Source organism: Clarias gariepinus, chromosome 14, assembly GCF_024256425.1.
Source record: "Clarias gariepinus isolate MV-2021 ecotype Netherlands chromosome 14, CGAR_prim_01v2, whole genome shotgun sequence".
Taxonomy (NCBI): Eukaryota; Metazoa; Chordata; class Actinopteri; order Siluriformes; family Clariidae; genus Clarias; species Clarias gariepinus.
This window is the reverse complement of record NC_071113.1, coordinates 18,827,353-18,845,562: the sequence shown is the minus strand read 5'-3', so window position 1 is coordinate 18,845,562 and position 18,210 is coordinate 18,827,353. Positions and strand designations below refer to the sequence as shown.

The following is an 18,210-nucleotide window of genomic DNA, read 5'->3' as shown; positions in this document are numbered from 1 at the left end:
AAGTATGCATAATGACAATTGATCACACACTGCATGGGAACAGAATAGCCTCAAAGACATCTCTAAAACTTTTTTTTTTTTAGTGAACAGGCTTTTGGTGGTATATTTACAGTATCTTGACTTGCCCTGTCTCTCCTATTTAAATTATAATGTTATATGATCTTAAGGTCTTTTAAAAGTATCATCTCTTGACATTGGCATGAAAGAGTACAGTACAGAGGATGTATATCTGCAAAATTCAAATTAAAATGTTTTCCTTTTTAAATGCATGTCAAATTTATACAACCGCTTGAAGCCAATGATACTGACATTTAGGAGAAATGTGAGGTGTAAAGTGAAAAAAAGCTTTTTTTTTTTTTAGGCCTACATCAATGACTAAAGGCCCTTGACCTTTCTCTCTATGATGTTAATGCTGTTCAACAGGAACTTAGCCTTTGTCCACCAAGGCGTTAGCTGTCACTTTCGACCCATAGCAGAAGGTCAGTGATGGAAGACTCAGGCCCACCACACACTGGAGCCCTAGTCGAAGCCAGGTTGCATGGACTTGTGTCTAAAAAGGCTGTAGCCAACTTGTCTTACCCTAATCCCTTCACCCAGTCTAAGGGCAGGATAAGATAGTCTGCAAAAGGAGGGAGGGGATAGAAAGCAACTATGCTCACTCAACCCCCCTCTCCAACAGCGCTGCATTCATGCATCGTTTACCTCTGCTGAGTTTTTTTTTAAACATTTTATAACATATTTATACATACATATATCGCTATATAGATTTATATATATATATATATATATTTATATATATACACTCATCTTTTACTCTTTTTGAGATCACAAACTTAAAAAAGTTTAGAAAAATAAAAAAAGTTTTTTTATGATGAGCTCTTGTCTCGTCCTCCACCCAGCCAGGCTGTCCCAGGTGAAGGCCAATTCTTCCTCCGCTTCACAGCTTGGCTGTCATTCATGTTTCCATCACTATATGATGCCTTCAACTCACAGCCTTGGTGGAAGGGATCCTTCTTTTTATGTGTTTTTGTATTTTTATGTGTTTTGTTTCACCTCCTTAATCCTTCTCGTCGTCCACTATTTAGTTGACGTCCGTCTCCTCTATGATCCCTCTTTTTTTCCTTTTATTTACTAGAAATATAAAAACAGGCTGATTAGTGGAACGTTATCCTGTAAGCTACTGAATGTAAGCATGCACTTGTTAAACAGCTGAACCAATTGAACAATAAAACAAAACCTACTGGAATGAAAAAAAAAAAAGCTGCTTATTAAATTCTGCTAATTGCATCGTCTCAGAAATTATATCAGAAATATCAGACATAATCCCTGGATATAATGCTAACATGCATTTTCGGATTATCCGCCAAATCCTTATACAGAGGGGCTGAATTTAAAGTAAAGCACATCAAAGCAGCCTTAGTTAAACTGAAGATAAAGTACTTTTTTATGAAGGATGACGATAAACAAGACGAGCAACGGCTTCCACAGTAAAAGCTAGACAGATGTTAGACAGTCAGAGAAACAGAACAACAGAGAGAGGGTGAGAGGAGGAGGAGAAGATCAGGAGCATGACCGGGAGTCCAAAGTGTCCTGGGGCTCTCTTCCTGACAGAAGCTCTCTAATTTAGGGAGATGTGGCGCTGCACTGAAGAGGCTCACAAGAGCGTGTAGGCCAACTTTAATTTTAACATCACTTTGTTGTTGCTCAGCCCTCCCTGGAGGAGCCCACAGATGTGCTCTGGCATACTGATCAAGCTCCATGATGGGCTTCTGTTCTCGACATGAGCCACTTTAACTCTTACACAGGCTCATGATGGGCTCTGCTCTCTTGCTTGACAAACACAGACAGAAATAGACTCAGAAAAAGAAGTACCAGAGCTGCCTGAGCCGCTGCCTACTCATCTGTGACCAGGTAGATTCACTTTCAAATAATGCTGCCATAGATGTTGAAATACATGCAATCTCCACTGATTAATTGCCAAAATTCACTCATTCATGATTCATATAAGAAGTAAAAGTATAGAATATCAATAAAGAACAGACGATGTAAAGTAGATGGTTTTAAAATTCACAAATCAAATACAATCAAATACAGTATGGGAACAGACACGCTAGGATTCTGTTTTTATTTAGACACAAAAACATATCTTTACAATACTATACTGTACAGAAGTGTACAGAACTATAACTACAGAATCTTCACAGTCCACAACTAATAGAGAAGTGTAAAATCTTACTACAGGTCAATGTTTTCAACACTCAGTATGATCTGAACCTTTGAAAATGTCCAGTACACATTGCACATGAGCTGAGCAGCAAATACACAGGTGACAGATTATACATAAAAAAAGGTTCCAATAGTCTAGTATAGTTATACGTACATTTTTACAATAATTACAAAAAAAAACCTGCCAGAAGAAAATTGAAAGTTATGCATACATATACAGTCCTGTGCAAAGGTCTTGAGCCACCCCTCATTTCCTCATATTCAATGAATAGAAATAAAATAAAATGTAATTATGTGGATCAATTTAACAAAAATACAACCGTTTTTGCCTTAAAAACAAAAATTTTGCAAGAAATTTGGATTGGCATGGTGCATTTTTCAGCATACGAATGTATATTTGGTTGCGCGTCTGTCCTGGAGCCGTTTAAATCTTGTTTACCTTTGTGGAAAGACGAGCGAAGCAATTTTACATATATTTTTTGTATTTCTTTTTTTTTTTGGCATTTTCTATAAGATTTAGTGAGGATATACTGTAGCACCATGGGTCCCAAGAATGCTATAAAGCAAACACAAGAACACACAACATAAGAATAAAACACAGCCACTTTTGGCTTTAATAAATGAAAGTTAAATGAGGTCTATGTCTATTTATTTTACTTCATTAAAATATGAAATGTTTTTTTTTTTTAATGGTTTTGATTGTTTTTATATGGAAAAATATAATTATAGTGTTGGAAATGATGGTTATATTTTTTGTTGTGAAACGGATTATCTGCATTTACATTATTTCCTATCAGAAAATATGTTTTGCAATACGAAATTTCGCTTTAAGAACTTGCCGCTGGAATGGATTAAATTCGTATGCGGGGGTACCACTGTACGCTGTTTATACAACAGTCTTAGCAGCAACTTTATTTCCCCTCTTGTCTGTTTCAAGCCTTCAGCATTCAGCATCAGCAGCATACAAATCAAAGTCCTGATCATCTGTCATCATCTGCACCTGATTCTCACTGATTTATGCCAAACAAGCTAGATGTTTTTATTATGCTTGAATTATTCACAGCTTAACAAACAAAAAACCTTCCTCTGACACTGGCCAGGTGAAGGGAGTGGACTAAAAAAGAGAGCCAAAAACTTGGCAAACATGAGAGCCAAAAAGTCCTTTAAGAAGCCTGGAGAACTATTCCTCAAGACTACATAAAAAATAAAGGAGAATCTAGCTCTTTGTAAGCGAAATATGAAGAAATGAGTGGTGACTCAACCCTTTTTGCACACACACACACACACACACACGCACACACACACACACACACACACACACACACACACGTATATAGTAATGTAATGTGCAAAAAAAGTCTTTAGAGCTATAACCACAGAATATTCTGCACACACACACACACACACACACACACACACACACGCACACACACACACACACACACACACACAGACAAATCACTCTGTAATTGCATAACTAAATTAGAAGTCTGTATGTAGCAGCAATACAGGGATGAACATGAAATGTTATGTTTGAGGTGTACAAATGTGGCTGTAACATTTCTACTGCCATCTGGAGTTAGTTTCCACTTTTGCTATATTATTGCATTGAAAAACATTTCAGACAGATTTCCTGATTTTTTTTTGGTGGTGACTATTTCAAAACATTTGTCACCATAACAAGAAGAAAAATATATATTTCAGAAAAGATGCTGCCATTTTGTACTGGCCCTTGGCCTATGGTGCCCTCTGACAAATGACTGCATTAACAGAGCCAATTAGATGGCCAATCTTTTAATGGCTCTCTGCAGCATCCGTGCAAAGTGAAGGCTTAGATCATGATAATCTGCAAGCTCACACATTCATTTTGATGCCAGCAAACTGTCCTCTAAGCACTCATCTCTTTTTCAGCACTATTTAGCCTCAAACTCTAAGTACTGGATCACACAAACAGCTAATGGAGTTATAATTGTGTAATGATACAGTACAATGCATATAATTCGGTTCAAACTAGACAAAATGCCTATATTGAAAATAACTGTTTTCAGTAAGAACCACCAAAATTAAAATGATGGGTTTATACATTTCTGCATAGTTATGTATCAGTGGGATCCTGGAGGTGAATTTGTGGACATTACCGTACATTTTTTAAAAGGTCTAGATGTTAAATATTTGGGCTTTGTTTATTTATTGAAATTCAAAATAATAAGCACTTTATTTGTGTGTCCTTTGGAATAAATTGTGCATGCAGTTAGTGGGTGTGTTGCAGGTTATTTACAAAGAATAGTTGTGTGAATGACATCATATGCAAAGTATGGGAAGGAAACATTTCTTGCACATGCTAAATATTCCTGGTACAGTAGACCCCTATAAGAGCCGTAACTGTGATATTCATGTATAACTATGCCAAATGTTTTTTTTTCAAAGGTTGAAAAAAAAAACCCATATTAAAATATGTTAGGTATAAATGAATAAATGTGCGTATATGTGAAATTTGAATTATGTTAATAAGGTATTTGTGAGAGAAATCTATTACTGTTGCAACTTAATGATGACATTGTAACAACATAGTAACAAGCAAAGGTAATAATACGTCATATTTACAGCTCATTATTAAGACTTTGTAAATATTATAATACTGTCTCCAGTTAGAGGAAACAGGCCTCTCTAGGTTTAATGCCCCATGCCCTCTGGTAATATGAATTTTTGCACACAGTGGCCATTCATAAAGTGACTTTCAGGGTTAGTCAATTACTTTTTATCGCTGACGAATTAATTGATTTTGCACCTTGAGTACTGCAAATAGAATGCTTATTAATTTAAATGCATATAATTTTTTTCATTAAATACAATGTGTAAATACACATTCATCAACTTTGATTGTGTATTTACATATGCAAGCATGTAGTAAATCAGGACCTTTGTGTTAGAAAGAGAACAGCTGAATTAAATGTGTATTATTTGATGTTATAAATAGTAAAATGAACATGTAGTCTTTTAAACTCTGTCTTTAAATAAAATGTGAAGAAACCAACATCAGAGGGCAGCTTCAGTAACTTTACGTTATTTGGAAACACCATATAAACATATTTAAATAGCCCAGCTGCACAGCACAGAGTTATTACTATAACACATTTTTGACATAATCACTTCTCTCCTTTCTCATGAGAAACAAAGTCCAAGGAAATATGATTTAAAGCCTTTTACATAATTAAAAAAAATATCACAAATGGAACAAATACCTGTAGGCATATAATATTAGTTTATAAAAGGAATAATACATCGTTTTCTTTTTTTTTTTAAGTTTGAAATACTACAGCAGAGTTATGCTCTCTTGAATATGCTAATACATCTATTGTTATTAGGCATAGTACTTCTTATCAATCTAGGTTTGACCTTGGTAGAAAAATGGATATGTACATGGATGAATAAAACCACAAGAACAACAACAACAACAACAACAAGCTGATAAAGTGCAAGCACTGATGTAGAACATATTTCAGTGTTATTTACAGCTTATGTTAGCAGTTGTTTTGGTAGCACTAGCCTTGTATTCCATTCCCACAGAGAAATCTAAAAAAGGATAGCAACATTTTCAGCTTGGAGGCACTGTGTTTTGAGGTACCATCCAGAAAAAAAGTAAAAAAAAGCCAAAAGAAAAAAAAAAAAAAACACTACTACACAGCAAATAAAAGTCATGTCTAATGCGTCAAAATTGAAAACTGGCAGGAAAAATGCCTAATGTGTGTTGAGGTGCTCGGTTTATGCTTTTTTTTTATTATTACTTTCATTATTTTTAACTGAATAAGGGTTTTGTTGATGTATCAGTATGCTTTTATTTTTCAATAACTTTAAACAATGATAAATGTGTTAATAATTGTTCTTGAGGTTACCATCATTATCATAGCCCTGTTCAGAAACAACTGATTAAATATTTAACCAGCAATATAGCAGTAAGAAAAAAGGGTTGGGCTGAACTACTAACTCTATTTCTTTTTATTAATATCATAAGAAAAAAAAAGCTTTTTAAAGAAGAAAATGAGGCTCATAGAGGTGGTGGATGTTCAAGAGGATGCTTGTTTAAGTTAAATATTATGTTGTGTGGTAGGTTTTTTTCCTTCAAAGAGGGGAATGCACTGCATCCAATCACTGTTTTACAATGGGCTGCATGTGATTTCAGTCTAGCTGGAGAATGGTGTGTCTGAAGCCACAACCGCTATGGTAATAGAACGAACCAAACAGCAGTGCTATGCGCAGAGTAAGCCTGGTGTATCTTCAAATGAGATCAGTGGTTATTGACTCAATGGTGTTATCTTTAATCTGTGGAGTAAATTGCTTTGGATGCTGCCCCTCCATCCTGAATCTTTTCTCCCTTTCTTCTATAACTCCCACCTTTCTATTCCATTTGAAGCAAGCAGGCAGCTATTTACTGGGCAGGGTGTGTGTCAGTGTATGGGGATGTGAGCTGCTTCTGAGCCTCAGGGACATGATCAACACCCTGAACAACTTGGAAATGAGAGAGGCCCTATTTCACAGAAAGGATTATTGGCTTCTCCCACTCTTTCTCTCTCTTATACAGTCAGTCTCTCAGTATGTTCTCTAAAGGCCTAGCATGTCTTATCACTGGCTTTCTACAAAGGGCCTGGCTCTGAGCATAGTGTCACCTTGAGAGAGAGCTTCTCACATGTGAACTTCTACACTGGGAGGAAGAATGGCATGATTTAAGAAACGCTACCAGAATACTAGAATACACCCATATTTAGCGGTATGCACATGTACAATCGTGTAAGCAGCCGACAAACCAAATATCCTTCAAGGGTAACATCTACTCTGTAGGGGTGATTCAATCTGGGACAGTGTGACATGGTTAACATATGGATCTTACCTGAGAGGAGGTACAGACCATGTCTGATAAGGTTCAATTGATTTTCTCAAAACCTGACCCGTTCATCTTGCTCTCTATTCCTCTTTGAAAGAACTCTTAAATTGTTGCTGTCTTATTAAGGATTCTGAAGCCAGAACATTCTGAACATTTTTTTTGGCCAGCTAATAATGTTCTAGAAATATATGACTTGGTGGGACACACCAAGCGCTTAACAAGTACCTCAACAGCAAATCAATAACTGAACATGTTTCTCAGTACCCTATGGTGCTTCATCTCTGCAAAATGTGCAGAACCTCAAGGGAAAGGGAAGCCTCCTTGTTTCTCATTTTAAACTTACTTGGCAGTTTTTGCCATTTTTTTTTAACAGTTTTATCTCGTTATTGTATTTCAGCATCTCATTGCAAGTGTGACCTTTAAGAAGAAGTGTGTGGCACAACAGCAATGAATATTTCAACAGCGCACTGCTCTGCCTTCACTGTCTTCATTTAAGCTGCAGTGGGATTTTAAGATTTTATCAGCTAGAGGGTGCAACAGACCATGTAGTACCAAAGCGCTCTCCCAATGTGATATTAATACTCTATGTTTATTTACAGAATGATATAAGAGCTGGAAATAATAGCTGTGATTAAGTGCACACTTATACTGGGAAGTCTTGCTCAGGGCACTTGATCATGAATATAAGAGCTCTGTTCTATCTCTATAAAAGAGATTTTATAGAGTACTGCTTTGTTCCATTTAGATTTTTAATGTAATTATGGTTCCGTTTATGTTTCTTATGTTAGATTTGCTTAAAATATAATTTATTATCAATCATATGAGAATGTCAGCATTGTTGTGATAGATTACAAGAAAAAAAATCTATTCATTGAATTGACTATTCTAAAATACGAAATATCAAGCTGGTCTGTAGCAATGGAATACATGTGGGGTAACAGACAATCTTTTTTCGACAGAAATTAATATAAGACTCTACATTAACATTAGAATGGGTTTGTAAACAAGGATTTAGTAAAATTGGCATTAAGACATTGTTCATTGAAGGTGAGGAGAGAGCTGTGACAATGAGCATCTTTAAAAACAGTAATTGAAACATTAAAAGAGATGTACAGTATTAAGCAGAAGGGTGGTTTAGCTACATAGAGGAACTTAGCTTTTGAAACAGATTTTCTCTTTAAAATTTCCATTTTCCTCAGAAATTGCTTTTTGGAAAGTCTTTAAAATGAGTTAATAGGTTGCACTGAATCTTATAGTCTGGCTACACTTTCAAAGTAGAGGAAGAAACAAACAAAATAGGGGTAACATATTCATACTGTATATATCATCCTGACCCAATCACAATTTGAACGCTTGTGATACAACCAGATAGTGTTTTTTTTTTTTGTATCAGTCAAGCAAGAGTAGAAAATTAAGTATGCCTGTGTTCCTGGCAGAGTAGTTGCTTTGCACATGTTGCTTAGTGCAGTGCCACTGAGTAATTCACATAAAGCCAGTGCGAGGGCCTCTCTCTGCGCTCCCTCATAACATAAATCAGCTGAGCTCATGCCCATAAATCTAAAGCCAGACTAAATGAGAAAGCTCATTGAACAGCACCTCTCCTCCCCACAAGCTGTCATTCAGCCCCTCCTGTCTTGGCCCACGCATTTCAATACAAACAAAACAGATTTCAAATCAATACAGAAGTCACACACACACACACACACACACACACACACACACACATTGGAGAAAATATGAGAAATCTGCACAAAGGTTAAAAGGTTTGACTTGGAAAGGTGTACAGGGTGGGGTCGGTGGTAACCTGGAAGCATTTTGGTTTATTTAGTTTCCCAGGAAACGAGAAGGTGGGCTGTTTGCATTTTTTGTTTGCTTTTTGTTTTGTCTGGGGATGAATTTTCTGTCTTTAGTATGGAGTGAAGCGACTGTACCCTCCTCTGTAAAGGCTAGCCTGCAACATCAAAGATGAAAAAAAGGTTCCAATCAGTGTAAAGTATTTCTGTTTTGTTTCCTTCCATTTCTTTTTCCTTTTTCTTACTGTATAATTCTATGTCTAATGTGATTCTGAGCTGAAGTGTACTCAAAGATATACCAGGTAGCGACTAAAGCAGTTCACACACAATCTTCAGTTAAAATCTACTGTATATCTCATCACATAAAAAAAAAAACAGCACTACATGATTTATAGCCATATAAACATGATTAAACCATGTGTCTTGGTCTAACAACTCTCTTCAAAATCCACAGAGAGCAAAAAGATGGTTCTCTTTAAAAGCTTAATATAGTTGACCTGCCCAGAGGATAGTTTTTCTAGTCCTCAGGTTTATTTGATCAGAGATGTCCTGGGGTATATTAAGCACTCTCTCACTGCTCTGTTTTAGCTGGGCTGTTGCTGAGACCCAGCGTATCAAGTTCAAAGCCTCCATCTTCAGCCTTCCTAAAAGAAATACACATGCTTCAAAACTTCGCATGGATTCTCATAAATTCTGCTCTCAGAGATTGAGATAAAATTAACTTACTTTACCCTCTTTGGGACTCATTATTAAACTTTTTACTTGACATGCGATGATCAAATATGCTCAAGTTCTGTTCATTTCCCCTATATGTAGATTCTATGGCAGTTCCTATCAATTCCGTTAGTCGCTCCCAGTTTATCCTGTACACTAGTCAAAGCTCTAAAGATCTACTCTTGCCTCATATCTAGCTCCAAATTTGCGGATTTGTGGTGCTTTAGACCAGCAAATTATGGTCATGAGAAAGGGAGGATGTTTGGAAAAAGGAAGTGGAAGACGGAAGGAAAAAAATTAACACAGGGCACAGTTTTAATTAAGTAAATGAAGAGGAAAAAATGGTCTTAATTAATGAAAGCTTTTAGCTAGCAGCTGCACTGGGGAATAATACTGTTTTGAAAATCACACACATGTCGGCTTGGTAAATTCCAGCCATTTGTCTTAGGCAGAGTGTTAGTCCAATAAGCCCCATGGGCATGGGAAGGTGAATGCAATGAAATCTTTTTGGTCTTTCCTGTTCTCTATATCTTTTGCTATTCTTTAATATCCCTTGGCACGCTGCCGCACGCGCTTGATGGTCATAAATCTTTGGATATATCCCTACCCACAAGTGTAAAAACAAATAAAAACCCAACGAAAATATATTATACAATTGTTTCATTCTCACGGATAGTAGTTTTAGAATTTTTCATCTTTGATGTTAGCTGCAAAAGCTAGCTAAAAACAAACATTAACAGAACAACTATCCTGACAACATTTTCAGTGTTCTCATATGGAAAGCAAAATGGGTCGGACTTAACTCTTAAATCAAACTGAATTATTCAAGTTCAGTTCAATATCCACTCTGAGACAGAACATCCCCTTTCAATTACTAGGGAATTGAGATTCAATGTTCAATTATTCTGGACAAACTGATACATACCTGGGAAATGAAAAATGTTAAATGAGGTGAGAAAAATCTTCTCAGTTGTCAGGTTCGTAGACCGTGTTTGCCGTCACAACACAGAATCCACAACCACCCCAACTTCTTACTTTTATTACTAGGGTCTAAATTAAATCTAGGATAGAATTTTCATTTTTAAGGTATTTTATTACATAGTTTTAGAACCAACTGTTTGAGTAACATCTTGAAACCTGAAGTCAGGATTATTTGCTATAATAATTTCTTAGGTTGGAGAGCAAGACTTACCATAGTGCCCACACTGTATGTAGCTGCAGGTCCAATTGTGTGGTGATAAGGGTCTGCTGTTGCATAGACTCTGCCATAGCTGTATAAATAGGGGAAAATAGGCAGGTGTCCATTAATGTTTAATAAAGTTGATCAGCTTTTTTTTATTTCCCATTTTTACCATCTCTCTTGATCTTTATTGAAAATTCTCCTGTCAATTTGACAGAATATAATACAGTATAAAGGTAAAGCTATGTAAAAGTTGCTGGTGTTTAAATAAAAAAGTAGTAAATATTTGATCTTTTTCAGGATGTGGTAAAAGTCATTTAGTTTATAGGTTGAACATGTGAATGAAGAAAAGAAACATAAAGAACGGGAAGGAAGCTGGAAGAGTGAGTGTACTTAAGATATGTTTTGAGTTTCTGTATGTGTGTGTGTGTGTGTGTGTGTGTGTGTGTAGCTCTTTTCATTCTGGCCATGCTCCTCTGCCCTGCCTTGTTCGCCCATCCTGCACTGGGGATGGCATGTTTCTCTAACTCTTTTCATTGTTGGCAGGTTGGAACTAATTCCTCCAAGATGGGCCTGACTTGTTCCCTTATTTATTTATTTACTTCCAACACTTCCCTTCTTCATTTGTTTACTTTTCCCCAACACACATTTGCAAATGAGCGCCTGTGGGGAGCAGATAAGGCAGTGCAAGGCCAGGGCTAAGGGCAGGGACTGAGAGGGGAGAAAAGAGGAGACAGGGGGAAATCCTTAGCCCAGACATGGCTATTTCACATGGAAATGCTATCGGATCTGACCAGGTTTTTGTCACGCAGGATTTTCAGTGTCTGCTCGTGGTTCACCCAGGAATCCCCGGGTCAATATGGAGCCTGCCCATTCTGAACAAATTAGCACTACTTTGTAAAATATCAGCAGGTAAATCACTAAAGTGCCGCACCAAAATGAAGGTTACTAGGAATATATATTTATTCCTTATTTCACGAACTAAATGATTTTTACGAAACATTTTGCTCAAAGTGAACAGGTGTGAACGTGCTATGAGTTTTAACCACATAAGACCATTGACAAAGTTTTTCCACTTGTGTTAGCATAACTTCTACAGAGTTCCCTTGCTCTAGCCAATTATCTATAAAGCTTATTTTACCCAAATGACTGAAACAGTTTCAGAATATAATGTTGGTTAATTTCGCAATGGATCTTTTTATTTAACAATTTGGCTATCATGAAGCATGAAAATAATAGAGCTGTTAGCAAATAACAAAACAAAATAGCATTATGCAAAGTGCATTTAAAAGCCAATAAAGACTCCCCTCAAATTGCATTGTCAGACTAAGTCATATATAACACATAAACACAGTAAAATAATGTATTTATGCTATATTAGAAATTATAAACTAGTAAATTTCGGACGAACTGAAAGGTAAAACCAACATAGTGTATTGGTACAATTTAGACCCAATACAGGCCAAGAGAAGAGAATCCAACTCCACTGAAAGAAAGTTTCCATACTGAACAATTTTCCTATAGAAGTTCTGTCAACTCTTGCTTTCATAACAATGTTTTGGCTGCTCTAATGGATATTAAATAAAGTTAAAATCTGTTATCTATTATGTTAAAATCTCCATAATAGTATTTACATTGTTCTCATCCTCATCAAATCATTCAGTGAGCCATTGTTTTCCTGTTGATGGGAGGGGGAGAGCATTCTCAAAAGGAAAAAAAATGTTTTATCATAGGATAAAAGTGCTGAATCAGAATAACATTGCATTGATTTGCACTGACGCTCTAAGGGGACATGTAAACTCCAAGCTTGGCAGTACTGTATATGCATAGAAAACCAGAGTTTTTCATTTAATTTGGTCAGTATATAAATCAAGAACTAATAGATTTAGTTATGCATTACAGGCCCACACATTATCAGAAACCAAAGACAAATCTATTCATCCTGGTTTGAGGCAAATGTTTGGCTTGCAGCCTGTATGCTGCTAATTGGTATTCACAAGCTTTTATAACTTGTTACCTATGTTCACCCTGTAGTTTCAGTCCAAAATTGAATACACCATATATATTACAGGGTCACTACAACTGAGGTAAGCAAAAAAAAAAAAAAAAGATCAAATTTGATTTTGCAGTTGTAAAACTCTGCCTTCAGTGATCTGCTCCATAATATATCAAACAAATAAACAGCACAAATAGGAGACCTGTTTAATAATAAAGAGAATACAGAAGAAACACTTTTTTTTAACAGAAGAAGGCTTGTGGGAGGACAGGATGATAGAGTAAGAGGCAACGGGAGGAATGAGAGCGTGAAGAGAAGAGGCGGCTGAAATCACTGCAGCAGAACGCCAGTCTCTTCACCTGCTCTGATGTGGATCAGTGCCTGCTTCTGATAAATCTTACATTATCTGTGCTCTTCAGGCTAGTGGGCAGGGCTGGGCCTTATCGCCACTGACACGCTCAATCTCGCCCAGATTAAACCAGCGCCTGCCCTGATCCAACCTGACAGGGTCCCCACAGGTCTCAGATAAATTACTGACAACACAGCACCACCCTGCTCCTCAAACACACATACCACCTTTGCAAACACACACACACACACACACACACACACATATACCCACGCAGCCCTCAAGGCATAAGATAAGTGGCCAAACCTCTGGAGAAATAAGCGCACTCAGGTGCAAGATTATGTATGTATGTAACTGAAATGCTAATAAAATATAAGACAGGGCTGTTGATTAATTTTCTATAAGAGCAAAGCTCTAATAGTAGTTCTGGCTAGAATTCTCAGAGAGTTATATGGCAGATGCTCTTAAAATTATATTCACTACATAAAAATGCATAGCACGTGCATTCTCATTGATATATCATATTATTGTATAGATTTTTTTGTCATATCAATTGAAGGCAGGTGAGAAATGACTATTTATAGTTGCATTAACTTAAGTGATGAACTATCTTGTCGTGCTAATGTTCCACAAAATTAAATGCGACTATAAATAGATAAAAGCTGTTCGTTAGTCCAGTAAAAATGATCATAGCTAGCAAATTGCTGTTGTATTTTTGTAAGTCGCTCTGGATAAAAGCATCTGCCAAATGCCTAAATGTAAAATGTAAATGTATAAGAGGAATAAAACTCTTTGAGATATGTTGTTATTGAAAAAGTATCAACTTCAAAAGTATCAACTTTTTATCTGTCATGTTTTATTCCATAATTATGAAACAAACATGATGTTTAAACCACTTTATCTTACAGATACATTATTCATCAAAACGTCCATCTTGAAAGATATGTAGCTATGATTAAAGACTGGACTCTACAGAGACAATAATTATTGTCCCTGCTCAAACATGCTAGTAATTCCAAATGTTATCAACATCTTTATGTGGATGATTTACTTATTGGTGTACTAATGTGCACTGGGAGATAGTTGAGCTATATCACTGGAAAAATACCAGATGCGAGGACATCTGCTACTGTTCCAAATAGAATTAAACACAAGAAATTCTACTGAGGACAGCAAATGTAAGCAATAAGCAATAATGCCCTGGGAGAGAGAGGGTGCTGGAAGACTCGTACCTGTCACTGTAAGCTGCTGCAGCTGCTGCGGCTGGTTGGGCATACCTGTATGCCGCATAGCCGCCCTGTCGAAACACATGAGGTAGAAAACATTAGCCGTATCGTAACATGAATAAATAAAATTGTGAAAATTGGTATATCATTAAAAATGGTAGATCCCTGAGCCTGAGTCTTTACAAAACCAGGATGACAAAGAAAACGAATCTGTGATACTCAGCTACTGTTCCCTCACTAACAGGAACGCACGACTCCACACAATAGTTCACACAATGCACTAATCAAGCACGTACTCCTATCTACTCTGTGTGCAAGCATAGCCGCACTACCTGCTACATTCCTGTCTGCACAGCATCAATTCAATCAATCGAAATGGTAGCACTGGGCGCCTATCGATCAGCATTTTAAGTGGGAATCTGGTATAAACATTTAAAACCAGTCAATGCTTGCTTACTGTGAATGAAACCAAATGAAAGATTTGGCTGAGGGTATTGGAGGACCTTTTAATTAATGTGGCTGGCCAATACGAATCCTTTGGCGTGATGCCCGAGGGAGCTGTCCTGACAGGAAATGTGCTCTACAGAAGCCAAAGCACGACAGACACTAAATATTGCTTGTGTAAGCATTAGATGACATCTGACAAAGCCATTAATTGCTCCACATAAGTCTGCTATTAATAGGGCATGCTGCAAGCAGCATCAAATATCATTAGTCGTGATCATTAACCACCAAAGAAGATCAGCAATCCAGCTGGTTTCGGCTGATAACCATGTGCTCAGAACAAGCTTTCTGGGCAAATGCAATGCAAATATGCCTTGCTGTAAAGACACTCAATGAATTTGCTTGCTGGGTGCAAGTATCTTTAGTCACTTAAATGTTTATCCATGTGTCTGTTTAAATGAAACAGCTCTGCACTTCCATCTCCACTCTACCACTCCATTCTCTGACATCAATTCTATATATTATAGAGGGGTTGGCACACTGAGCGTGTCAGACTGAGCACAGCCTCTGATAGGAGACTCAACGGTAAATTATATATGCTCTCTCATTTTTCAGTTGTGGATTAAAGTCAGACTGTCATCTGTGTAGATCTAGTGTTGCAGATCACGTGAGAAAGAAGAAATCATGTGACTGTAAGAACACTCTATAGATTATGTATGGACCTCGCTCTTTCGCACCCTATTCAGGTCATCTGTTTACACTTACTTTATATATGAGGTGAATGTTAAAGCAGCTATCGATATCTATAGTTACAAATCTGCCAAAAAACACATCATGTAGGAATGGGCATCATTATTCTGTCTTGGCTGCTTTCCCTTTCTTTAGATCTGAAAGTTGAATTCCTTCCCATTTTCCCTCTAGTGACATAATCCTGGGAAAGGAGGCATGCTTTCTCACTCCCTCTGATCACCTGACTGTCTAATGCCTTCTGACATCCTGTCAAGAATAATTGTGCTTGGGCATGGGTCTGGCATTGAATAGGAGAATTTTTGGCTACAATTTAATATGAACTGAGAGGAGTAGATAAGAATGTGCTTCACAAAACAAAACAAAAACACTCAAGCAGCCAGCTTATCTAACATGATATGGCCCTTCCTCACAGTAAAATCAATCAGCTCCGGCAGCTGAGGAAACACAGATGAATCAAAAGCCAAGAAATAAGGGGAGTTCACGTCTACAGTTTGCTATATTCATGTAACGAGTACAACAGCCTGAAAATGAGGGCATGTCTGTCAAGATTGCACTTCTTGTAGTTTCAGCGTGTCACCATGGGAAGGGAGCACATGTATAGGAGACCTTGACAAGGCTCTCGGAGACCATGAAAGGGTTGTCCTAGTGGATTTGTGCAGGCTACCTGCGTTGACCCCAGCCTTATGAAAGATTCAGCAACAGCTGTTCAGCCAAAGCAGAGAGATAAGACGCTAGTAATGCTGGAGAGAGTTGCTCATGGAGGCTATAGTCCTCCATCAGGCCACTGACAGGGCATGCAAGGGTGTCATCCTAATGACCCTGGAAGTGTGGTGGCATGCCAACATGACTACAAAAATCTACCCAAGAACTGTTTTCTTTCTGTCTGTTTACAGAATCGGAACAAAGAGCGACAGCAAAACAGGCACTCACATAGATCTCGGCACCATAGAAGCCATCTTGGTAAACCACACTGTAAATAAAAAAAACAAAACAAGAGAGCAGGAAACATCAGTTTTATATGGATGTACAACTTCTTTTACTGTGGAAATAGTAGTACTGAAATAATTCAAAGAGCATAACAAAAAAAGTATGCTCTAGGCTAAGGATAGGAATTGCTCCCACAAATTATAAATGATGGTCATTTTCACATCGTAGAGCAATTTTTATGTTATGCTAGAAAATCCTTGTTGTTTTCTGATGTTCTTTGCTCTATTACCAAACGCATACGTTAGAAATACAGTTCATCATTTAAACTGAGGAACAAAGCAATTCAACTGTAAATATAAGGGCAATATAAATTAACAGCGTTTTTTTCCTGCACTTGCAGGAATGGTGTTTTTATCGCACGCCTGCAAGGACCAAACAAAGTGCACAGGTTTATTATAATAGCGGCATTACAATAATCACAGGCTGGCTTAGCCTATGAAAAATACTGACGTGTATTATAGCATGTGGAACCCAAATATTATGTGGTGGGACTCACGCTCCATAGGCGGGGATGGGCGGAGGTGGAGGTGCGGCACGGAACGTGTTGTAGACTGCACGTCCCCGGCCCCTCAAGTGGGCACCTCTGTATGCCACTGTTGCCCCTGTAGTTGGGTATGGGAATCCTGTGACTAGAGAAAATACGAGAAGAGAAGAGATGATTTGGATGATCTGATGCCTTTGTCATAAGAAACCACTCCTAACTCTGAATATGAATGCTGTGTCTATGGAGCTTATTCATCAGTTTTTTGTTATATCAAGATTGTTATCTATATAATTTTAGGTAATGTTACACCTCCATGTATGGTGATCCAAACCGAATTAGCTCTTTCTTTAGACATTACTAAAAAACACACAGAAATGATTAACTAAGAGTGGTTTATTACTGATATATGTTATGTACCATCCACAACTCTAACTCTTTACGATAAAGGTATCTTTCTTTATTGTTTAACTAATATTAGCTGCACACAATAGTGTTTGCAGTGTATTCACAGTTTTTCTGGACTGTTATGGCTTTACCGAAAGAACACCTGAATCCGTGTTCTACCATAAGCATTTTCCAGGCATCCAAAACTTCAATCCAACTGCTTGGCTGTACCTCCAGGCAGATGTGTACCAAATACTTAAGTTTGTTAATGACTGTTAATCACGGCTGGCTCTTGAAATAATGGAGGAAATTCAGTGAGGCAGAACATAATGTTCAGCTACAGGGTGGTGGGTAGTGCCCCTTTATCTGATGCAGAAGAAAGACAGATGGCATAAGGTAAGGAGTTTGGTCTTTCGTTTTGATATAGAGTGAAGCTCTTGACATTTTAATTTGTCCCTCCTAAGCTATGGATGCCAGTGTTAATATGCCAAACAGCAGTGGACTGTGATATATGCCAGGCCATGGTCAATTTATCCTGAATTTCCCTTCGTATGCACTGCTCTTATTTTTTTCCCCCTTTGATTTTCTGTGCACATTGTGTGTGCTATGATGTACACAAATGTAATCTCATAATGAGCTATGGGTCTGCATGCTGCACTGATTCAATAATATGCCATAAATCACCACAGCCTGTTATGACACCCCATAAAGCCTATGAAGCAGCAAAACTATACGGATGCATAAATTGACTAATACCTCATATGTTGCTGTTATTTTGACTGGCAGCATGATTAAAAA

The 18,210-nt window shown here is 37.3% G+C and overlaps 1 protein-coding gene across 8 annotated transcripts in view; it reads right to left on the bottom strand.

The window, feature by feature from the left end:
• Positions 1 to 251: 251 nt before the first annotated feature.
• rbfox3a (RNA binding fox-1 homolog 3a) overlaps positions 252 to 18,210 on the bottom strand; it is a 350,843-nt gene continuing 332,884 nt past the window's right edge. For 6 of the 8 annotated variants that reach the window (XM_053511554.1, XM_053511560.1, XM_053511562.1 and 3 more), the window contains 5 exons: positions 17,041 to 17,173; positions 16,488 to 16,527; positions 14,370 to 14,434; positions 10,805 to 10,883; positions 8,937 to 9,056 (listed from right to left, as the gene is read on the bottom strand). In XM_053511554.1, the coding sequence (XP_053367529.1) occupies positions 9,012 to 9,056; positions 10,805 to 10,883; positions 14,370 to 14,434; positions 16,488 to 16,527; positions 17,041 to 17,173 (362 nt within the window). In that variant the 3' untranslated portion in view covers positions 8,937 to 9,011. Of the gene's footprint in view, positions 1,132 to 8,936; positions 9,057 to 10,804; positions 10,884 to 14,369; positions 14,435 to 16,487; positions 16,528 to 17,040; positions 17,174 to 18,210 lie in introns of those variants that run through there. The other 2 variants (XM_053511558.1, XM_053511556.1) reach the window with 2 other exon arrangements.